This window comes from Myotis daubentonii, chromosome 1, assembly GCF_963259705.1.
Source record: "Myotis daubentonii chromosome 1, mMyoDau2.1, whole genome shotgun sequence".
NCBI lineage: Eukaryota > Metazoa > Chordata > Mammalia > Chiroptera > Vespertilionidae > Myotis > Myotis daubentonii.
In genome coordinates, this window is record NC_081840.1 from 178,713,004 (window position 1) to 178,737,794 (window position 24,791).

Below are 24,791 nucleotides of genomic sequence, written 5' to 3' on the forward strand. Positions count from 1 at the left end.
CGATTGGACGGGAGGAAGGCGGGCTGCTACGCAGGTGCCTCCACTTCCGGCCCGGGAGCAATTAATTTCTGGTCTTTCCCAAAGGTGGATGGAGAGGCGAGCAACCTCGGCCCCTGCCGCTACTGCTGCTCTGCCCTCCACTCAGCGCTGCTCTGGGGTTTGGCAGCTGGGTCACCGGGGACGTCCCTCGGGCAGGGCCCTTGGCCCCTGCCATGGATGAAGGCAGTTCCCGCATCCGCCGGCGGGTGTCTGTCCGCAAAAGGAACCGTCCCAGCCTAGAGATCCTTCTTGCCGCCCCCACCGCGGACGAGCTCAAGCCGGGCGAGGACGAGAAGGCGGAGGAGGAGGAGGAGGAGATGGGGGCTGGAAGCCCGCGACGGAAAACTGTGGGCGTACAACCGGTCGAGGTACAGCCCCGTCAAATTGCCCCGAGTTCCTCGTCCCATGTCCCACCTTAGGGGCCGCGATACACACCCGGGTCTCCTACTGCGCATGCCCACTGAGGAGTGGGGGGGGGGGGGCAGCTGTAGAAGGCAAGGCATTTGAAACTAACATTTTGACAGCGTCCTTCTCGGGTGCAAACAATGGACCAGCTATCTACTAGGCTTCGTGTGCTCACCTCAGTTTTGTTACTATTGTTAATTCTCACTTGTGAGGTCTTGCCTTATTATCCCTGTTTTGATGTAGATGTGAAATGCAGACCCTCGACACGTAAAAGTTGTTCACGCAGCAAGTAAGTGGCTTGACTGAGACGCAAAGGCAGACTTCGAAGTTACTGCTGCTTCTGCTGTACCAATAAAACCTACCAGTTATGAAGAGCAGACGAATTATATGCTGCGTGCTTTCTTAAGCTAGTTACATTCACAACACAAATCAGGCCCCAGAGGTTAAGAAATGACACTTCTGGCTCAAAGTCCTGTGTTTTTAATCATGACACTATTGCTGCCTCCAAGTTTACATCTCTTCTGTTAAGTAGACCACTGTAGGTGGTGCATACTCTCCCTCTCAATTCCAAATTCCTAGGGACAATCTTGGAGTGTCCAGGAGTACAAGCATGATTTTGTTAAAGGCCAGTCTCTAGATTAGAGACTGGGAGGGGAGGGATAGTGCAGTATCAGAACTTCCAGTCAGATGACATCCCAGTAGATGTCTACCAGTCTTGCTACCGACCACTTGAAGGATTTAGCGTTGGCTTAAGAATTAGGATCCCAGCATCATCATGCACCAAGAGTGCAGTTTAGGCAAGTCACTTACCCTCTCTAGGCCTCCATTGCTCTATCTGTAATATGGGATGATAATATCTATTTCACAGGGTGATTTACATTTAGTTCTGTGATCCATATGTGACCATCCTCTATAACAAAAGCCCAGCGACCGAAACAGTGGAATGACCAGAGTCCAGAACGACCACGGCCCCTCACCCCAGCTGGCCACCCCCCAGCGACCGGTTAGGGCCAATCAGGCAGTCAGGCAGGCAGAGTGGTTGGAGGCAACCAGGCAGGCAGAGGTGGTTAGGGGTGATCAGGCAGGCAGGCAAGTGGTTAGGGGCCAGCGGTCCCAGATTGCGCGAGAGTGTAGGCCAGGCTGAGGGGACCCCTCACTTCCATGCACGAATTTCGTGCACCAAGCCTCTAGTTTAATTATATACTTGGTATAGCCCTAGGCCGGAACTTTTATTCTTACTAAAGCTAGAATTGACCATAAATATTTTTGTTTTCTTTCCAGAATAATGATAGTGAAGAGGACATGTTTGGTGACTATGATAGCTTTGCTGAAAATTCTCTTATAGCTCAAGTTGATGACCTGGAACAAAAATATATGCAACTTCCTGAAAATAAGAAGCATGATACAGACCTTGCCACTGAAGATCTTTGTTCAGAAAACATCAGACATAACCAACTCAGCATTACTACTATAGGCAGCTTTACTGAATTAAAAACAGATGAGCACACAAAAAATCAGAGCGGGCACGAAGATATCTCTATTGAACCTGGAGCTGATCTTTTGTATGAATTGCCTTCTTCACAGGTTTTATACTTTGAAAATTTGCAGAACTCTTCAAATGAATTGGGCAATCAGTCTACTAAAGAGAGGGATTGGAACTCATCCTCTCACAAGACTGTGAGTGAGGAATTGCCCCAAAATAGCATAGAGCAACCCCAACAAAATGATGAATTCTCTTCTAAAGTCAGAACGAGTTCAGATGTGAATAGGAGAAAAAGTCTTAAAGATCATCTGAAAAGTGCCATGACTGTCAATGCAAAGGCCCAAATGCCAATATTTTCTAGGACTAAACAGCTCAAGGAGACTCACCTGTCCGAAGAAATTAATGTTGCTAAGAAAGCAATTGAGTCATCATCAGATGATGTTGGTCCCTTTTATTCATTACCCAGCAAAGTGAGAGATCTTTATGTTCAGTTCAAAGGAATTGAAAAATTATATGGTAATGCATTTTGCTGGAATGAAAAAAATTTTGCCACCATTACCATAGTATATTAGTGCACGTGAATAGAAAGGAGATCCTTTCTATTAGTGCATCTTAAAAACAAATCGAAGTATCAATCCTCTCTCAACCTATCCCAATTGTGCTACTGCTGAACCTCTTTCCTTGTGGTCACACTTCTCAAACTTATTCTTGCTGTCTCCCTTTCCTCACCTCAAATAATTCCCAACCCACTCCAACTCTGGGTTCTGTGTGCTCACTTAAGATATAATGACTAGGTTGTCTAAACCCAATAATACCTTTAGATCTTTGCTTTCCTGACTTGTAAGTAGCTTGCCTGACACAATTGACCAGATCCTTTTTGAAACACTTGTTGATTTCTTGACATTCCACTCCTGTTTTGTTTTGTTTTTCTAACTGTCTGCTCCTCATTTTTCTTAGCTGGTTCTTCCTTGGCTGGCTCTGTTTTCTCTACCAAAACTTGTTGAATTCCTTTGACTAGTGAGATGTCTTGAGTGAAAGTTAGGACTGATTAAAACTAAACATTTTTAAAGATGGCTGAAAAGACTTAAGTGCAAAGAATATTAATAATGTCTCGTAATGTTTTTTAAAAATCCTGGATTCTTGCCTATATTTCAAATATGTGTTATTTTAGACAAAGAAGGTACAATTGCTGCCATTCTGGAAGATTAGCCTATCAATCAATCACTGCATAAGTATTTCTGAATCTCCTATGTTAGTGTCTTAAAAACCATATGAAAACATGGTTTCTCTTCTCAGGGAGAAGACAATTAGGTTCAAGAAGTAGGACTACAGGAAAAAAAGTCTAATATAAGACTAATAAATCCTAAATTGTGAGATTTGTAGTTAAGAGCTAATGGTGTGTATTGCTCATAAAGGATATATTAACTTCCCTTTGCTTTTCTCCTAGCACCTTGTCCTTTGTTTAATCTGCATTTCCTACCAGCATGAGTACCCTGAGGACAGGGCTCTATCTAATTCTTTTTCTTATATAACTAACACTATACCTGGTACATCCTGGTAGGTTCTCTACTGCTGGGGGTTGTCAGCCTATTTATTCTGGCCCTGTCACTATAAATCTCAACTTTATACTGAGCCTTAGTTTCTGATCTATTAAAAAGGGATGATGATGATAATAAAAGTAATTGTTTTGCAGGTTACATTCTGTGTGAAGGACATGCCAAATTAGACTTTGATAATGATTATCAGTAATTATATTAGTAGCTTTAAAGTATGAACTTTAGTAAATAGCTTTCAAATCTTTTTATTTGTAAATTTAGCTTAATGAAATGACCAATTTAAAAAATAATTATGTGTGCTAAAGCAGTGATTCTCAAAGTGGAGTTCTTAGACCCCAGCATCAGCATTACCTATAAACTTGAAATGTGCATTCAGGACCCAGCCCGACCTCCTGAATCAGAACCTCTGGGGGCAAGTCTGACAGTCTGCTTGAATAAGCCCTCCTGGTTATTCTGATGTGCCTAAAGTTTGAGAACCACTGAGCTAGAGAACCTCAACTTTATACAGGGGCTGGCAAAAATAGGTTTACAGTTGCAATAGAAATCCTATATAATAAAAGGCAAATCGAACTGCAGGTTGCTATGATGTGCACTGACCACCAGGGGGCAGACAATCAATGCAGGAGCTGACCCACAGGGGGAGCGCCACTTAGCCAGAAATTGGGCTCACAGCTGGCGAGCACAGAGGCAGTGATGTGAGCCTCTCCTGCCTCTGTGGCAGCACTAAGGATGTTGGACATCCTCTGAGGGCTCCCGGACTATGAGAGGGTGCAGGCCAGGCTGAGGGATCGCCCCCCCCTCCCACCCAGTGCACTATTTTTGTGCACTAGGCCTCTAGTAATACAATCTATACCAGTGATGGCAAACCTATGACATGCGTGTCAGAGGTGACACGCAAACTCATTTTTTTGGTTGATTTTTCTTTGTTAAATGGCATTTAAATATATATAAAATAAATATCAAAAATATAAGTCTTTGTTTTACTGTGATTGCAAATATCAAAAAATTTCTATATGTGACACGGCACCAGAGTTAAGTTAGGGTTTTTCAAAATGCTGACATGCCGAGCTCAAAAGGTTCGCTATCACAGATCTATACTAATAAAAGGGTAGTACGGTAATTAGACCAGACATCTTCTGGATGTCCTTCCGGCCAAAGCCATGGTGGCAGGGGCCGAGGCAGAGGCATTTAGGGGCAATCAGTCTGGCGTGAGAGCGGTTAGGGGCAATCAGGCCAGCAGGCAGGTGAGTGGTTAGAAGCCAGCGGTCCCAGATTGCGAGAGGGATGTACCGGCAGTCAGACATCCCCTGAGGGGTCCCAGATTGGAAAGGGTGCAGGCCGGGCTGAGGGACCCCCTCTCCCCCGTGCATGAATTTCGTGCACAGGGCCTCTAGTAATTTATAAATGATAATGCAAGAATAATCTGTTTTGTGCACTCAAAACAACCTACTTTTGCACATCCCATAGTGTAGAGGTTGCTTTTTTATCATGGAATTATATGCTTGATGTATTTTGTATAAATATTGAGAACTAAGTTAATATAATTTAAAGGTATTTTTTATTTTAAATTCTCACCTGAGGATATGTTTTTTAATTGACTTGAGAGAGAGAGGGAGAGAGAAACAATGATCAATTGCCTCCTGAAGACACCTGACCAAGGATGGAACCTGCAACCTAGGTATGTGTCCTGACTAGGAATCAGACCACAACCTTTTGGTGTAGGGCACAATGCTCCAACCAACTGAGCCACCGTGCCAGGGTATAATTTACTTTTATAATGTTTTAAGATAAAGAATATTCCTAAATATTTATGATTTTGTTCATTTTATACTTTAAAAATCTGAGTTGGATAAAGTGTAGCTATGGTCAAGTTGTATTTTTGCACACAAACATCTGCAGTTTGGTAACGAATGGGTAATACCAGTCTGATTTTTAAAAAAATATTTTAATATTGAATTTAAGTAGTTAAGGACTTTTGAAAAATTGTAAATCTTTTTTCCTGAAATATTTCCAAGCAAAAAAGGTACATAGTTATTTGCAAATTTTTGAGAATCACCAAAAATGCACAATAAGTCATCTGTAATTGCCATTCATGTATAACTATTTTTAATACCTACATATATCCTGTTAATCATTTTTAAATTTAACCGTCTATTCCCTCATTTTCAAGATGCAAAGAATTACATTATATAATTGTGCAAAATTCATTCAATCTTTGTCCCCCCCAATGTCTTTTTTTGTTATATGTAAACAATGCCATGATGAGCATCCTGCACATAATCTTTATATGCCCCTTTATTTCTATGGGTGTAGAGTTCTAGAAGTATTACTAGTAATACTACTAGATCAAAAACAACGTGCAATTTTATTTTTGATACTGCTAAATTGCTTTCCAAAAATATTGTAGTAGTTTATGCTCTCATAAACCATACTTTGCTCAGCTGGATTTTATATTAGTGGCCCTTTTACTTATTTTTGCCAACCCAGTAGGTAACAATTAAACATCTTTTTAGGTATTTATTAGTCATTTGCATTTCTCCCTACAGTGAAATGTCTTGAATATCTTTTCCCATTTTTCTAGTGATAAAACACTGGTGCACAGTCTGAAAACTTCTGATGATCAACATTGTTAAATTATCCTACAAAGTAGTTATACTAGTTTCCACACCATGTTTTGGATCTGACATGATACTTTTCATGAATGCTACCTTGCTAAGTTGTGGAAACGTTAGGTGTGCCAATTAATAATCCATCTTTCATGGTTTAAACTACCAGTTTAAACTGGTATTCAGGCCATTCAAAGTTCAGCTCCGCATGAGAGCTAAATAGTCCTTGGTTTGTACAAAACCACATACATTTTTTTTCCTTCTCCTATTTCTCTAAGATGGTGTTTGGATGAATGAAAAAGGGAAACTTAGTCTCCTTGCAGAACGTAAGAGGAAAGCTTTAGGATTCACACAGATTGTGTACTGTCCTCTGATGTCCCAGATGATGCCTTTTGTCCACCAGGCACTGCCTGCCATGCTGGGATCTTAGACCTAATTTTGCAGCTGGCAAGTAGGAGAGCTAGATGCCCATCCCACTGACCAGGACTGAATTAGAATTAGACTCACTGGCTGTGCACATCACACTTTGGGGATTTTTGACAGTTAACATTGGTATAGTTACACTTACCATTATAAGAAAATTGCTACACAAGGTCAGATTTGATATTTTCTTCTTAGAAAACGTTCTAAGATTGAGACTGTATTAAGGGAAAATAATGCTTTTGTTTCAATTCCACAGAATGGCAACATACTTGCTTAACCTTGACTTCTGTGCAAGAAAGAAAAAATTTAATATATTCCTTGCCAACTAGTGGTGGAAAAACCCTCGTGGCTGAGATTTTAATGCTACAAGAACTGCTTTGCAGGCGCAAAGACGTTTTAATGATCCTACCATATGTGGCAATTGTCCAAGAAAAGGTGCGATTTTTTTTTAACAAGTGGTATTTGCTAATACTATTTTAACATTCAGTAACTTTTTATTGACTGAAAAGAAATTTCTATTAATGATGAGAAATTAATATTTTTAGAATGTTAAAAGCAGTATGGAGTACTGGACTGAATATCTTTTCTGATCTAAACTGGTGGATTCAACTTCATTATAAATGTTCTATTGATATTTAGCTTGCTTTCAATTATTTTATCAAAATAAATGAGTTACTCTGATTTTTTAACTTCAGGAGACAATTGAAATTTATTTTCTCATTTATTATGTAGTTTAAAATTTGTCTTCATTTTGAAAATACCAAAATTAATTGGGATTTTTTTTATATGCAGCACTGCACAAATTTGCATGTCATCCTTGCACAGGGGCCATGCTAATTTTTTCTGTATTGTTCCAGTTTTAATATAACTGCTGCCAAAGTGAGCACTAATTGTGACATTTCTTAGATGTTTATGTCTTATCTGTGACCTTGTTCCCATTGATTGGTATCTAACACAATTTTAGATTTTTTTAAATCCCCATGAGTACTTAATAATTAAAGTCCTTATTTATCTGTTTCATTTGTTTATTTTAATATTCTAGATTTCAGGTTTGTCAAGCTTTGGTATAGAACTGGGTTTCTTTGTTGAAGAATATGCCGGAAGCAAAGGAAAATTTCCTCCAATTAAAAGAAGGGAAAAGAAATCACTATACATTGCCACTATTGAGAAAGGACATGGTCTGGTCAACTCCTTGATTGAAACTGGAAGGATAAGCAGTCTGGGTCTGGTTGTTGTAGATGAGGTGAGTTGCTACTTTTGTAATTTATCAACATTTTTATTATACTAACAGTTATTAATATGTGGATCCACTTAGCACCTGTATGAGAATAAATAATTTGTTTTAATAGATAGACAGTACAGATGAAAACATTTCATGCTTGATAATCTTAAATTCAGTTTTGTGTCAAGTGTTTCTTAAAGAGTGAATATATGCGTGTCTGTGTATATTCAATTTTATAATAGTTCTTATGAATTCCAGATGTGTCAAGATGTTGCCCCAAACCTCATTAACTTAAAAATCAGTGAAATAATGCATATGTACTCTAGTTGCTATATCTAAAATGCTTAAGAGTTATAAAGCAAAGATTACTTTATTTCATATAATATGTGCATATTTTATATAGGCATTATATCCAGATTTACTTTTCTCCCTTTTTTAAAAAAAAATCTCAAGTTGCACATGATTGCTGAAGGAAGCCGTGGGGCTGTACTGGAAATGACCCTAGCAAAAATCCTCTACACTAGTAGTAAGTATTTTTTCAAATGTGGTTACTAATTGATTTATGATCAAGAGATCTATAAAAGACTTATTTCTATTACTAGCGAAATTACATAGCCTACAGTAAGATACGTAGCTTTCTGCCTTAGATTATGATTTCTAAGGTAAGCGTATAGATTTTTGTTGGAAGAATTGATGAATGAGGATAATTGTTAAGATAAATGAAAGTAACATGTGAGGACATCCTTGTCATTATCTTTCATTTGCTAGCTATGTGTGCATACGCAGATGACTCAACCTCTCTGTTTCTTCACCTGTAAAATGGGGATAGTAATGATACTGACCTGATGGGATTGTTGTGAGGATTGAGTTAGCACATGTGAAGCATTCAGCAGTGCTTAGCACACAGCACTCAACAAGAGTTGCTGCTGTCTCCACCTTCAGTATCATCATCATACCAATAATATTCCAGTAGTCACTTTAAGGAGCTCTTTTGCAACATCAGATAGTCTTCAAATGTACATGAAATATTTATTCTAAAGGTCTTCTCTACTATGTAATGATATGCTATTGCAATAGCGTAGCTTCTATATGCAAAAATTATTCATTGTAAAGGTCAAACTTTAGAATTATTTTTAAAAATTTTAATAGCAATGGTATTTACTAGTAGACATATTGTAGCACTTTATAATCATTCATTAAAAAAATATTTATTGAGTACATACCAGGCACTATTTTAAGTGCTTAGGATACAACAGTGAATAAAACAAAGTCTCTGCCTTCATCAAACATACTTTAATGAAAGGGAAATAACAATAAGCAGATAAACAAGAAAACATGTGTGAAAGCATAAGAAGTTCTATAGGAAAATATAAAGCAGAGAAAGAGAAGAGAATGATCACCTACTTGTCAAATCTAGTGTACACTGACTGTCCTTGTCTCAATTTTACTTCAGCAGTTGACTGTTTATCATTCTTTTTTCCTTTGAGTGCTGCTACATCATTCACTTTTGGTTTTCCTACCATTTCTGTGTAAGTGGGAGCCTGTGTTAGCATGGAAAGATAGCATAGCATAATGGCTGAGGACAAACTCTGGAACTAGATTCAAATTCTGGCTCTTTTTTTTTTTTAATCTTTATTGTTGAAAGTATTAGAGATGCTCTCTTTTTCTCCCCATTAACCCCTTCTAGCCTACCCCCGCCCCAGACCTTCACCACACTATTGTCTGTGACCATGGGTTATGCTTATATGCATACAAGTGCTTTGGTTAATCTCTTCCCGCCCATCCACCCATCTCCGCCTGAATTCTGGCTCACTTTTAACTACATACATGACCTTGGGCAAGCTATAGTAACTGTGCCTCTGTTTCCTTATGCCTCAAAAATGGATGATAGTAATAGAACCTTCTCACTGAATTGCTGTAAAGATGAATGAGTTATCTTTGTAAAGCATCTAGCATAGTACCTGTACATAATGGACATGTGTTTGCTATCTATCTATCTATAATAAAAGCATAATATGCTAGTTAGACCAGACAGTCAAATGACCTTCCAGACGTCCTTCTGGACGACCTTCTGGACGAAGCCAGGGCTGTGAGGGCCAAGTTACCATGCGTGAATATCATGCATCAGGCCTCTAGTATATATAAAAGCCTAAGCAACCGAACAACCGGAATGACCAACCAGTTGCTATGATGCACACTGACCACCAGGGGGCAGACACTCAATGCAGGAGCTGCCCCCTGATGGTCAGTGCGCTCCCACAGCCAACCTCCCGCGGCCGGCCAACCTTCTGCGGCCCCTCCCCCTGGCCATCCAACTCCCACAGCCCCTTCCCCCCGCGGGCCAACCTCCTGTGGCCCGGATCGGCCGGATCACAGATCAAGCCGAGGGACCCCACCTGTGCACGAATTCATGCACTGGGCCTCTAGTTGATATATATTTGTCTTTCTATCACCAGTGCCTTATACTTAATAGATAATTAAATGTGATGAACCTCTTTAGTTTTTCCTTCTTGGGACACCTCATTCTGAGCATGTTTATTATTACATTGATGTTACCATAGATTCATCTTAGGCTCTTCTCTTATTCCCTTCTTCATACAGTTTCTGCTAATTCTCATCCACACTCATGACTTCAAGTGCTTCCTGTGTGGTGATGGCTCCCCCTCTGTATTTCCAGCTTATGACTCTCTTCTGCATAATATCATCTGCCAGCTGGACACTTCTACTTGAAAATCCCGTGAACAGCTCAGATTCACCATGTCCAAGTCTAACTCGTTTCCTTCACACCCATTCTTCAGTCTGAATTTCCTGCCACTATTTGTCAGCCAGCCAGCCAAGCCAGAATCTTACAGTCTTCACTCTTGTACATTCTGTCAGCAACCAAATCTTATCTGGTCCATCTCATCAATATATTTTTAAGTTCTCTCCTTCCTGTCCTTTACTACTAAATCTTTAGCTCAATGCCTCATTCTTTCTTACTTAGATTACCACAGAAAGCTCTCTCATCTGCCTTCAGCCTTGATCACTGCCATACCCCGCACCAAATCCATCTTCTCTAGTGCAGTTAGAATGATATTTCCTAAAGGCAAATCCTATTAGTTTATTTTACTGTTTACAGTTCTTCATAGCTTCCCTTTGTTTCTACATAAATCCCAAATTTCTTAGCACAACCTTTCATTGATTTGGCCACATGTTCACCTCTTCAGTTTCATAGTCTACCCTGAGGGAGTAGGAAGGGGCAACATTCCTCTTTCAGATACTACTTTGTGTGGTAAAATTCAAGACAGAACACAACGGCAATGAAGAAGCATTTGCTAAGAAGACGTCTTGGGGTTTTGTGGGTTTTTTTGGATTCAGTAGCTGGTCTGTGGAAAGCAGCAATTTTGAGCTGCCCAGGAAGTCATGCAGCTTTATGAGTTGCACTCCACCTTTATTTTAAAGTAAAGTTAATCCGATAGCAAGATCGCATAAAGAACTTTTCATGTGGTATGAGGTCATCCCCCATTCAGTCCTGCATCCTGCACTGCACATCTGTGGACAGCCGAACCTGTGGAACCTGTCATAACTCTTCATGATGACGGCCCAGACAGTCATCAGCACACATTTTTATACTCATTTTTGTTGTTTAGAAGTCTTAATAAAGATCCTACTTCTTGATATGGGAAGAGTTTCATTTTTTGATTGCCAAATTAATAATCTGAAAATATATTTGTGTTTTTCTTACCTCCCCCCACCCCTTTCCCAAATCACTTAGGAAAAATTTAGAACCAAAAAAGGTTGCTAAAATTACTGTTATGATATAATAAATAATAAAAAATTTTCAATACTTTGGTATTTTTGTTTTTTTAGAAACAACTCAAATTATTGGTATGAGTGCAACTTTGAACAATGTTGAAGACCTGCAAGAATTCCTTCAAGCAGAATATTACACCAGTCAGTTCAGGCCAGTATGTACCTGAAGTTTGCACTGTAGTTATGTATCATCTTACTTAGAAACAAAAGTAGCTATTGTACCAAATAAAAAAATTCTATAGAGTAGTGAAGGGCCATAATTCCACTCACCATGGCTATCAACACTAATAAAAGAGAAAAATGGTAATTGGCGTACGAGCTACCCTTTTCATTGGCTAATCAGGGCTATATGCAAATTAACTGCCAACTAAGATTGGCGGTTAATTTGCATATGTAGGCACAATGCAGGGAGGCGAAAGGGAAAGCAGGAAGAAGCCCCCTGCCACTGACAGTGATCGGAAACCCAGGGGGGAGCTAAGAGCCCCCTGGGGCCGCCTTTGCCCTGCCCCCCAGCCATGATCGGAGAATCAGGTGCCTTTTCCGCCCTGGCCAGTGATAGCAGGAAGTAGGGGTGGAGCCAGCGATGGGAGCTGGGCACGGTCGAAGCTGGCAGTCCCAGGAGCTAGGGGTCCCTTGCCTGGGCCTAAAGCGAAGCCCACGATCGCGGGGCCGCTGCAGCTGAGGGTCCCCGCTGCCCAGGCCGAACGCCTCAGCCAGAGGCGTCAGGCCTGGGCAAGGGGCCGATCCTGCGATTGGAGGGTGATGGGGGTCAATGCCTGAGGGCTCCCAGTATGTAAGAGGGGGCAGGCTGGGCTGAGGGACACTCCCCCCCACACACACCCAGTGCACGAATTTCGTGCACCGGGCCCCTAGTATGCTAATAAGAATTTATAGAGAATGTAAACTCTGGGGTCAGGGATCTTGGCTTGGGTCACAACTGTATCTGCAGCACCTGGAATAGTGACTGGCCTAAATATTCAATGAATGAATATTTATTGAATGAAAATTTCCAGACGCATCCTATTTGTCTACTTATTCTATAAAGTAAAAATTTTCACTCAGTCAAAATTTAGTAATTTATGTTTTGAACTATTAACACAGTAAAAAAGTTATCTTAAAAGTTAAAATATTTACACTTGATGGTTATAATGCTTTTAAAATAAATCTAGGTTTCACATAGATTTAAATTTAAACTCCCCAGTAATAGTATTCCCAAAATCCTTGAAGAAAGTAAATAAATGTATCTGTCTGCAGTTCTAGTGTGCATGTTCTGTCTATAAATGGGTTTTCAGAAAATGATTTTTGAGAATCACCAAATTTTAATTTGAAAGTTGATGTTTTTATATTTGCATCACAAAAGAAAAATTTTAAGTATATTTCATTACCTTAATTGTCAAATTAGGTGCTATTCTTTTGAACATGCAATGAAATATGTTTACAAACTTTTTGTCTACAAACTTAAATTAAAAATAATGTGGCAGTTAGATTGAAAACTGATGACTAATTGAACAAAGTTTTAAATCTTGAGAAATAACTCCTTAATAAAAGATAAAGTGTGAACATTTAACTCATTTGTACTTCTTGTGAAAAATAAGGAAGTGTTTGATTTCTTTTTAGACATGTAGCTATTCAATTGAAAAGTATATTTTAAGGATATTACTCCCTAATTTTACTTACGAGCAAAAAGATACTTAAAAAAAAAAAAGAAATGGTAAAGAAAGTACTTTTAAGTTAAAGCATGTTTTCGTATACAGACCATAGAAAAGCTAAAATATTTGCATAGGTATTTTTACAACATATTTTACAAAATTTGTAACTCTGAAAAAAGGAATTTGTATGTGTTATTAATTGCAAATGTCCCTTTAATTTAAGGTTGAATTAAAAGAATATCTGAAAATAAATGATGCAATATATGAGGTTGACAGCAAAGCTGAAAATGGCATGACTTTTTCACGTCTGCTTAATTATAAGGTAATGTTAATGACCCCTGAACCCGAGATCCCCAGGTTTTGTGTCCAGGAGCCCTGGGGCACCACAGAACGTTCACATGAGTCCCATGGAATATTTTAGGTTTTTAAGAGAAACCTCTGATGCTTGAAATCTGTTGGACACCATACAAACTACTGGTTCAAGGTAGTTATTTTCTATTTTCAACATTAGATAACACTATATCCCTTTCTATAATATCATATCTTTGTGAATATGGGGGGTTTCTTGCAGTTACTATAAGCAAAAACCACGTGAAAATCAATATGGGTCAGGAAATAAGGGTAATAACTACATTTGTCCAATTCTAAGCTTCAAAATACTGCAGTGTCCAGCTGTTCACACATCTCATTAGTGGGCCATTGTGGTTATTTAAGGTTTATATAAACATTTTTTAAAAACCTCAGAGGGAAGGCAGGGGAGGGTGGGGTTGGGGGGGAAGAAATCAACCAATGAACTCATATGCGTATATGCATAATCCATAGACACAGACAATAGGGTGGTGAAGGCCTGGGGGGATGAAGGGGGATGGGAAAGGTCAATGGGATAAAAAAGGGGACATATGTAATACTCTCAACAATAAAGATTAAACAAATATATATTTATATTTATTGACTTCAGGGAGGAAGGGAAAGGGAGAGAGGGTCAGAAACATCAATGATGAAAGAGAATCATTGCTCAGCTGCCTCATGCTTGCCCCCAGAGTGGATTGAGCCTGCAACCCAGGCATGTACCCTAACTGGGAATTGAACTGTGACCTCCTGGTTCATAGGTGGATGTTCAAACTCTGAGCCACACCCACAGGCTAAATCTACATCTACACTAATAAAAGAGAAAAATGGTAATTGGTGTACGGCGCTACCCTTTTCATTGGCTAATCAGGGCTATATGCAAATTAACTGCCAACTAAGATTGGCAGTTAACTGCCAACAAAATGGCGGTTAATTTGCATATATAGGCACAATGCAGGGAGGCGAAAGGGAAAGCAGGAAGAAGCCCCCTGCCACTGACAGTGATCGGAAACCCAGGGGGGAGCTAAGAGCCTTTGCCCTGCCCCCCAGCCATGATCGGAGAATCAGGCGCCTTTGCCGCCCTGGCCAGTGATAGCAGGAAGTAGGGGTGGAGCCAGCGATGAGCTGGGCACAGTCAAAGCTGGCAGTCCCGGGAGCTAGGGGTCCCTTGCCTGGGCCTAAAGCGGAGCCCACGATCGCGGGGCTGCTGCAGCTGCGGGTCCCCGCTGCCTGGGCCGGACGCCTAGGCCAGAGGCGTTAGGCCTGGGCAGGGGCAGAGCCTGCAACCGCGGGGAACTGGGGGTCCCCTGCCCAGGCCTGACACCTCTGCCGGAGGCCTCAGGCCTGGTCAAGGGGCCGATCCGGTGATTGGTGATTGGAGGGTGATGAGGGTCAACTCCTCTGGCCGAGGCATCAGGCCTGGGCGGGGGGCTGAGCCGGGGATTGGGGGGATATGATGGTCCCCTTGCCCAGGCCTGAAGCCTGGGTCAGAGGCGTCAGGCTTGGGCACGGGGTGGAGCAAGCGATCAGAGGGAGATGGGGGTCCCCTGCCCAGGCATGATTCCTGGGCCAGAGGCCTCAGGCCTGGGCGGGGGTCAGAGCCAGTGATTGGGGGGAGATGGGGGTCCCCTGTCCAAGCCTGACACCTCTGGCGGAGGCATCAGGCCTGGGCAAGGGGCCAATCAGGCGATCGGAGGGTGATGGGGGTCTACGCCTCGGCCGAGGCATCAGGCCTGGGCAAGGGGCAGAGCCAGCAATCGGAGGGGTCTGGGGGTCCCCTGTCCAGGCCTGACGCCTGGGCCAGAGGCATCAGGCCTGGGCTGGGGGCAGAACCAGTGATGGGGGGAAATGAGGGTCCCCTGCCCAGGCCTGACGCCTCTGACAGAGGCATCAGGCCTGGGCAAGGGGCTGATCCTGCGATTGGAGGGTGATGGGGGTCAACGCCTGAGGGCTCCCAGTATGTGAGAGGGGGCAGGCTGGGCTGAGGGACACTCCCCCCCCCTCCACACACACACCCAGTGCACGAATTTCGTGCACCGGGCCCCTAGTATATATATGTGTGTGTGTGTGTGTGTGTGTGTGTGTGTGTGTGTGTGTGTGTGTGTGTGTGTATATTTTATTCACCTGATGTATATTATTTATGCAGACAGCTACTAAGTTGCAAGGAAATATATACTTATTAGGTTGTTTAGACCTAACTCCCCAATTAATAAAAATGGTTATTTTCTTAGCCTTGGGACTCCATGAACCAAGAAAATTTGCAGACCTCTCCCTTAAGTGTTCATTCATTTATCAACAACAGCAAAAAGAAACATTTGTGGGCTATTTAATTCAGACATTGGTATATGAAAATTTTAATGTCTACTATGTTAATGTTCAATAATATATGAAGGATATTAAAAAGGGGAGAAAAGGATTTTACTATAGTTTTAGAACTCTATGAATTCTAATTCATAGTTTTCAGAAAGTCAAAGGAAGTAAGGAGATTTAAAATAACTTTACATTCTTCATGTTCTTTGAATTCCTTATGTCTGCTTGATAAATAATTTTTTTATTTCTAAAAATGTACTGTAATATATGATTGAATCTATATTTTTAAAAACTAGTAGTAATAGTTAAAGATAAATCTTATTTGCACAGTCCTTTGACCATTATTAGGATCAATCTGTGTTTCTCTAGACATATTTTGTACTGCTTTGGTGAAGATGGGCATGCAGTGGAGTTATTAATAGCATCAGTGTTTTCACTTCTTTAATTTAAAACCAAATATACCTCACAAAATCCTAATACCATAAGAGAAAAGTGATAATTAACATTTTAATACGTAATATAGGTTTCATTTTTTTCTTTTAAATGATCAGATTTACTAAATCAGAACTTCAGATTATGGTTGATTTACTTACCTTCAAAACTTTTATCATTGCTAACTACCTTGTTGCTGTGTCTTGTTATGCAGTATTCTGATGCTCTGAAAAAGATGGATCCTGATCACTTGGTAGCATTGGTGACAGAAGTTATTCCCAATAATTCCTGCTTAGTTTTTTGTCCCACTAAGAAGAACTGTGAAAATGTAGCAGAAATGATATGCAAATTTTTAAGCAAGTATGTTAATCTTCTAAAAATATTTTGTTCTATTTTATTTTTGTCATAATTTGCATGTTCTGTATTCTGTTTATTCAATGAGCACTAATTACTTCATGCAGAACATTGTTTTAAGTTGTTCTACTTGATTCTGAAGGCCTAAACCTTGAAGGAAGTTTAACTATGAAATTCACATATGTGAAATAGCCAGAGAAAAATTTCAAGACTACATGTAAGAGAATGCTAATACAGTGGTTTAGATCAGTGATTCTCAACCTTGGCTACACAGTGAATAGGGAACTTTTCTTTTTCTTAATATGTTTTATATTAATTTTAGAGAAAGAGGAAGGAAGAGGGAGAGAGAGATACATCAATCAGCTACCTTCTGCACATCCCCTACTGGGGATTGAGCCTGCAGCCCGGGCATGTCCCCCGACCAGGAATCGAACCAGTGACCTCTTGGTTCATGGGTCGACACTCAAGCACCAAGCCACACTAGCTGGGCAGAGTTATTAGAATATTATTAACTGTTTTCCCTATGCTGTGCTTTTCATCCCCATGACTATTTTGTAACTACCAATTTGTACTTCTTAATCCCTTGACCTTTTTCACTATTTCCTGACAATAGCTAAAGCTCTGATCATAAATCTCCTTAAGAAATGATACCTCAGTGCTTCTCAGCTTACAATTCAGGCTAAAATCTGACTTAACTTACTTTTCCATTCTTATTTCTCCTACTCTTCATTCACCCTGTGATTCATCCAAACTGGACTGCTACCTTCTTTGTTTATGCCTTGAACTTACCATTTTCAAGCCTTTGATAATGCTTTACCCTCTGCCAAGAATGCACTCTCCTGCCCCTTCATTGCCACCTTTCTAACACCTGTTCTTCAAGACCCAGCTCAGATCTCAAGTTCTCCCACAACCATTCTTCATACAATCATATCTTCTGTGGTCAGTTATAAATAACATCTTCCTTCTCTAAAATTATATGCTGATTATCTATATTCTCACTGCTTTTAAGACGTAATGCCTTGAGAAGTGTTTGTCCTGTACATCCTTCTCAGGACCTTGAACACTGGCTGGCAAAGAGCAGCAGAAAGTCCTCTGCTCTACTAAGCTGTCACTTCTAATTTTTGCACTGATGACTCTTGACCATTTTCTTCCCAATTCTTCATTGTTCTACTTTTGTCTCTTTGCCTCCATTTCTCAACTTCTTATGCAGTTACTGGTGTTCTTCAGTGAGCACCAGCCAGAGCTTTCTATTCTTTCCATGAAACAGACCAAAATAACACAGGGCTGTGTGTATTTTATTTATATTTTGGATGATATGTGTTTGCTACTGGTATTTAGAAGTTGTTGCTTTACAGCCATTTGGTAGTTATTTCTACACAGTTTTTCTTTCTTTTCTTAAAATAACAGGTGCTTCTAGATATAGAGACATTGTAAGATAATATTGAAGTTTCTAAAATGCTAGTGTCCAGACTGTCATATAGTGTGGATGGTTTAATAATATATGTTTCCATCTTAAGAGAAGAGAATTTATTACTTAAAATAAAACAAATCATTTTCAATAAAGCTATATGATCTAGTAAAAAAAATTAACATTTAGAGCAGGGCTCAAACCTGGTATCCAAGGATTCATAGAAAGTACAGGAATGAGCTTCAGGAAGTCCATGAACCCTCTGATATTAAATGCAAAATATTGTGTTTATGTGAATATTTGTGTGATTTTTCTTAGCTTTATTCAAATTTTCACAGTGCTCTGTGATCCACACAAAAAAGTTGAAAGAGACTGCCTAATTGTGAAATCAGAATCAAAATTCTAAGAACATTTTTTGTACTTATATAACTAAAATTAATATTTTTAAAGGAATATTTACATGCATCTACTGAAATCAAAAGTATAGGCACTTTGTCACTATAAGATCAGGGTTCATATTTCTAACAGATCTTTTTTCCTAGGGACTATCTGAAACACAGGGAAAAAGAAAAACAGGAGGTAATTAAGAACTTGAAGAGTATCAGCAGTGGCAACTTGTGTCCTGTTTTAAAGCGCACTATCCCATTAGGAGTTGCTTATCACCATAGTGGTTTAATGAGCGATGAAAGGAAGCTCTTGGAGGAAGCTTATTCCACAGGAGTTCTCTGCCTTTTGACCTGCACATCCACCCTTGCAGCAGGTGTTAACCTACCAGCTCGAAGGTGAGATATATGTCACTGTTGACCAGGCTCAAAACTTTTCAATTCCTAGCTTACCAGTTTCATTGTTGTTTTATCCTTTCGTGGTAGTGGGTGAGAATCTATTGTTCTGTTGTTGTTGTTTTTAAGTATTTGCTGAGTAGATCCTTTGGTTTATTTCCTTTAATATTTAATGAAAAACAATATTAGTAGCTTTTCTGGTATTAAAATTCCTTCTTCCTTTTGTGCCCTCCAAATCTGGTTTTGTTTTGTAATATGTTTCTATTGATTCTAGAGAGAGGGGAAGGAGAAGGGAGAGAGGAGAGATAGAAACATCAATGATGGGAGAGAAACATTGATCAGCTGCGCCCTGCACACCCTCTACTGGGGATTGAGCCCACAACCTGGGCAACCTTTTGTACATGGGACCAATCTGGTTTGATGTCAAGGTTTATTATCCTGCTTGGGTAGAAACAGTTGGAAAGCTTTCCACCATTTTTTATCATATGAAAGAGTTTATTTTACATAGGTATTTCCTTGTAGAGAACTCATCCATAAAGACTCTTGAGTCTAGCACAGTGATGGCGAACCTATGACACACGAACTCATTTTTTGGTTGATTTTTCTTTGTTAAATGGCATTTAAATATATAAAATACATATCAAAAATAGAAGTCTTTGTTTTACTATGGTTGCAAATATCAAAAAATTTCTATATGTGACAAGGCACCAGAGTTAAGTTAGGGTTTTTCAAAATGCTGACATGCCGAGCTCAAAAGGTTCACCATCACTGGTCTAATATCTTTTTTAAAGTAGATATCATTGATTACCTTTTCAGTTATTACTAAAGCTGTGGACTACATAGTTGATTTCTGTTCTTTAGAATTTGTGACTTTAAAAAGTTTTTCAAACAAATCGTCAATTTTTATAAAGCATCCGTGAGTTAAAAAAAATATGTGTTTCCTTTTGAGTGTGCAGTTGCTGTATCTCAATGAGATCACAGGTATTAATCATGTTACCAGCTCCTTTATTTTCTTACTCTTTGTGATTCCTTAATCTGTCCATTTCAGAGAGGTGTGTGAGTCTCCCATTTTAATTGTGAAGTTGTCAATTTCTCCTTCTTGCATTCTAGAAGTGCATATATTTCAAAACTATTTAGGTATAAAAGGTGTATTCCAGCCCTGGCCAGCCCTGGTCAGCATGGTTCAGTGGTTGGAGCAGCAGCATGCCCACTGATGGATTGCAGATTCAATTCCCAATCAAGAGCTGTGCCTTGGTTGCCGGTCCCATCCAACCTCTGGTCAGGGTGGGTGTGTGAGGCAGCCAGTCAATGTGTCTCTGTCACATCTATATTTCTCTGTCTCTCTCTCTCTCTCTCTCTCTCCACTCCTTCCTTCCACTTTCTCTAAAAATCAATGGAAAAAATATCCTGACTCTTTGGATGAGGATTAAAAACAAAAAAAGTTTACTCTAAATACCTTTTTTTTAAATATATATTTTTATTGATTTCAGAGAGGAAGGGAGAGGTAGAGATAGAAACATCAATGATGAGAATCATTGATCAGCTGCCTCCTGCACACCCCCCACTGGGGATTGAGCCCACAACCCAGGCATATGCCCTGACCAGGAATCGAACCATGACCTCCTGGTTCAGAGGTCAACACTCAACCACTGAGCCATGCCAGCAGGGCTACTCCAACTATCTTATTGTTAAATTATACCTTCTATCAATATAAGTTTTTCTAACTTAGTGATTTTACTTTGAATATGAGGACTACATTATTTTTGCCAAGTATATCTTTTTCCATTCTTTTATTTTCAACCTCTGTTATTTGGTTTTTGAAAAAAAACAGGAAGTTATCCTATATAATAAAAGCCTAATATGCTAAGTGTCTGGTTGTCCATTCAACCAATCAAAGCATAATATGCTAATGATATGCTAAGGCCGTTCAATCGCTCGCTATGACATGCACTGATCACCAGGGGGCAGACGCTCCAACAGGTAGGTTAGCTTGCTGCTGGGGTCCGGCCAATTGGGACTGAGCGAGACTGGCTGCACACACCCTGGAGCCCTCCCGCGGTCCCTCCCCGGCTGGCCAACCTCCCACGTCCCTCCCTGGCCCTGATCGTGCACCGGTGGGGTCCCTTGGCCTGGCCTGAGCCCTCTTGCAATCTGGGACCCCTCGGGGGATGTTGGAGAGCTGGTTTCGGCCCCATCCCACAGGCCAAGCCGAGGGACCCCACTGGTGCACAAATTCGTGCACTGGGCCTCTAGTGTATGTGTGTGTGTGTATATTTACATATATATATGTATATATACACACATACATATATATTCTATTTTTTCTTTTTCTTTAAACATTTTTTTATTGATTTCAGAGAGGAAGGGAGTGGGAGAGAGAGAGAGAGACACCAATGATGAGAGAGAATCATTGATTGGCCGCCTCCTGCACACCTTCCACTGGGGTACGAGCCCGCAACCCGAGCATGTACCCTTGACCAGAATTGAACCCGAGACCTTTCAGTCCGCAGGCCGAAGCTCTATTCGCTGAGCCAAACTGGCCAGGGCTATATTCTATTTTTCTTTCTTCTTTTTTAAAAAAATATATTTTATTGATTTTTTTTACAGAGAGGAAGGGAGAGGGATAGAGAGTTAGAAACATCAATGAGAGAGAAACTCGATCAGCTGCCTCCTGCACAGCCCCTATTGGGGATATGTCCGCAACCAAGGTACATGCCCTTGGCTGGAATTGAACCTTGGACCCTTCAGTCCGCAGGCCGACGCTCTATCCACTGAGCCAAACTGGTCAGGGCTATTCTATTTTTCTTATTCCAACTGTTAAAATTTTAGCAGTGTAATGAAAATGTTTTTTTTGTCATTGTAGAATTAATAATTATATTCTCTTGTACATGAGTTTTGCCATTTATATATCCTCTTATACTGCCTTATGTATGTTGCAATTAACTAAAATTGTAGTTCCAGATTTTTATATTTTTCATTTTATAATCAGTAACTATTTAAACTTACTTGTATATTATCCTTGGTTTATGTTTTGATTACCATTGCCTCTGGTATCCCACATCTTCCTTTTGTGATTCATTTTTTTTTTCTTGCCACCCTTGAGTAATTATTAAGTACTACTAGTATATTGGGGTAAAAAAGTTTGTCTTTCCATAGCTGAAGATGTCTTTATTTTAGCCTCACACTTTAACACCTTACTAGAATTTTAGGTTCAATTTTTTTCCATGGCAACTTCAGTATTGTTTCTTGTTTTTTAGGAGCCAATGTTGCTCATTTTTGTTTTTGTGTAGGTTCACTTTTTTTCTCTTTCCAGATCCGTTAAACTTGTCTCTTTAACTGTAAAATTCTGTCATAGCGTATAATAATAATTGCAAGCTATTGCACCCCCTCCTTCATGCCATAGTACCTCTACATGCATTGACTTAATAGATCTCCACGCCAACTCTTCGAGAAAGGTTATATTTCATTATCCACATTTTATAGAAGGGAAAACTTAGGTGCTGAACAATGAAATAATTTGCCCAACTTCAGGCCCAGCAAATGAGTTCCACAGCCAAAGTTTGAACCCTGGAAACTAATTCTACAATCCCAACCATCCCAGTTTAGCTACTTTTTATTCTTAGGACTTAGCACTTGGATATATGTTTTCAATTTAAAGTTTTATGCCTTTCATAATCTTAGAGTAATTTTTTTGTTATTGTATTATTTTTTCCTTTCATTATCTCACTCTCAGCTTTTGTAATTTCAGAGTTGGAACTTTCTAGATTGAGTTTTCTTATCTCTTTTCTCATACATTTTTGCAATCTTTACCTTCTATATAACTATATCCCATTAACTATGTTTATTAATTATTCAGTTCTTTTATTGAATTTTTAAAATGAACTTAAATATTTTTCTTAATTTCCAGACACTCTCTTCTTTTATTGCTCTTTTTTAAAATAAGGTCTGCTGTCGATTTTGAATACAATACCCTCGAGGATTTTCTATAGATACTTAGTAGAATTTAAGTTCTTTAAGTTTTGTATTATCTGCTTCTATCAGACTTTTTTTTCTTTATGTTCTTGTTGTTTTTCTGTTACATCATTAGTTTTTTTTCCCAAATGTTAATCTTGGCTGTTCATTGAGATTTATAAATAAAGGAGATGGTTAATCAGTATAGGCAAATACCATAGATTTTTCTCTCATCTTTTAACAGAAAAGCTGGCTACAGACTGTTATATTTGTGAGCAGGATGAAATCAACTTGTTTATAGGTCAAAAACAGTTGAAATCTGCAATTGTATATAGTTGACAACAATTTAAATTCATCAATAAATTTGCATATATTGGTGGTACATGGTGAGAGTTTTTATTTATGGAGTATAAAATAAAAAAAAACTGTTGCTGAAGTGGATTGGTCATAAGCTTTGCAGCTAGGCGGACTTAAGTTCAAATTATGTTTCTGGTAATTACTAATTTTGTGGGTTGAGATAAACCAATTAGCCCCTCATATATATATATATATATATATATATATATATATATATATATATATAATTACAAGGAGTTTTGTAAGAATTACAGATAATGTACATAAAGAACCTAGGACATCATAGATTTTTGGTAAATACTAGTTTTCTATTATTTTAAGTTAATATGTTATTAAATTTAATATTACATAGATATAATGAAATTAAGAATTTAAAAAATAAGTGCTATCGCTATAGATGGAATATAACTTTTAATTAATTTTATCAATTTCATAGAGTTATTTTGAGAGCCCCCTATGTTGCTAAGGAATTTTTAAAGAGAAGTCAATATAAACAGATGATTGGCAGAGCTGGCCGTGCTGGAATAGATTCTGTTGGGGAGAGTATCCTTATATTGCAAGAAAAAGACAAGCAACAGGTAACACTCAGTCTAGTTGTTAGTTGGTTGTTTTGTCTTTTTTTGGACTTTGGTCTACCACTTTTATGAGATCATCTTTTAAAAATTAATTATTAACATTTCTTTAAATAATGTTTCCTTCTCTATGATTGAAAATTAGAGTAGTTTAAATACTTTTGTATTTAGGCAAACAATAAAAAGCATTTTTCCTAATTGTCTTCTATTTTCATGAGCACTTTTTGAATGTCCAACTCTACATTCTTTTTTTTGTCTTTGTTTTTTTTTTATCTTACCCTGCCTCCATAAGATATGCAAAAAATTTAAAATTTTATATGGAACACCATTTATTTTTTATAAAAACACAAAACTTAATACTGCTTTAACTTTTGTAGGCATTGGAGTTAATAAGCAGACCATTGGAAAACTGTTACAGCCATCTTGTTCAAGAATTCACCAAGGGAATCCAAACATTGTTTCTCTCATTGATTGGTTTGAAGGTATATTTTAATATTTTAAAATCTTTTTACTGTTACCTAAGATAATAGAGGTTAAATAGTTATGAAAATTGTAAAGTATGAAAAAAATGTTAACTTTAATTTGATGTGGAAAAGAACAGTCTGTGACCTGATAGATCTTTTTTTTTTTTAATTAAATCTTTATTGTTCAGATTATTACATTTGTTCCTTTTTTTTTCCCCCCCATAACTCCCCTCCTCCCAGTTCCCGCCCCACCCTCCGCCCTCACTCCCCACCCACTGTCCTCATCCATAGGTGCACGATTTTTGTCCAGTCTCTTCCCACATCTCCCACACCCCTTTCCCCCCCAAGAATAGTCAGTCCATTCCCTTTCTGTGTCCCTGATTCTATTATAATCAACAGTTCATTCTGTTCATCAGATTATTTATTCACTTGATTCTTAGATTCACTTGTTGATAGATGCATATTTGTTGTTCATAATTTGTATCTTTACCTTTTTCTTCCTCTTCCTCTTCTTAAAGGGTACCTTTCAGCATTTCATATAATCCTGGTTTGGTGGTGATGAACTCCTTTAGCTTTTCCTTATCTGTGAAGCTCTTTATCTGACCTTCAATTCTGAATGATAGCTTTGCTGGATAAAGTAA

General features: G+C 39.0%; 1 protein-coding gene and 1 non-coding gene across 8 annotated transcripts in view; one reads left to right on the forward strand and one right to left on the reverse strand.

The window, feature by feature from the left end:
• Nucleotides 1-47: 47 nt before the first annotated feature.
• The window catches only part of HELQ (helicase, POLQ like), a 45,700-nt gene continuing 20,956 nt past the window's right edge, over nt 48-24,791 (forward strand). The window contains exons 1-11 of one of the 7 annotated variants that reach the window (XM_059666430.1): nt 48-407; nt 1,726-2,443; nt 6,769-6,947; nt 7,555-7,755; nt 8,188-8,260; nt 11,584-11,681; nt 13,399-13,497; nt 16,480-16,625; nt 18,570-18,809; nt 23,551-23,692; nt 24,064-24,168. In XM_059666430.1, coding sequence (XP_059522413.1) covers nt 213-407; nt 1,726-2,443; nt 6,769-6,947; nt 7,555-7,755; nt 8,188-8,260; nt 11,584-11,681; nt 13,399-13,497; nt 16,480-16,625; nt 18,570-18,809; nt 23,551-23,692; nt 24,064-24,168 — 2,196 coding nt within the window. In that variant the 5' untranslated portion in view covers nt 48-212. Of the gene's footprint in view, nt 408-1,725; nt 2,444-2,496; nt 5,162-6,768; nt 6,948-7,554; nt 7,756-8,137; nt 8,261-11,583; nt 11,695-13,398; nt 13,498-16,479; nt 16,626-18,569; nt 18,810-23,550; nt 23,693-24,063; nt 24,169-24,791 lie in introns of those variants that run through there. The other 6 variants (XR_009448806.1, XM_059666421.1, XM_059666444.1 and 3 more) reach the window with 6 other exon arrangements.
• LOC132224019 (U6 spliceosomal RNA) lies at nt 7,293-7,399 on the reverse strand. The gene has a single exon (XR_009450578.1). It is a non-coding gene; the product is annotated as a U6 spliceosomal RNA (small nuclear RNA).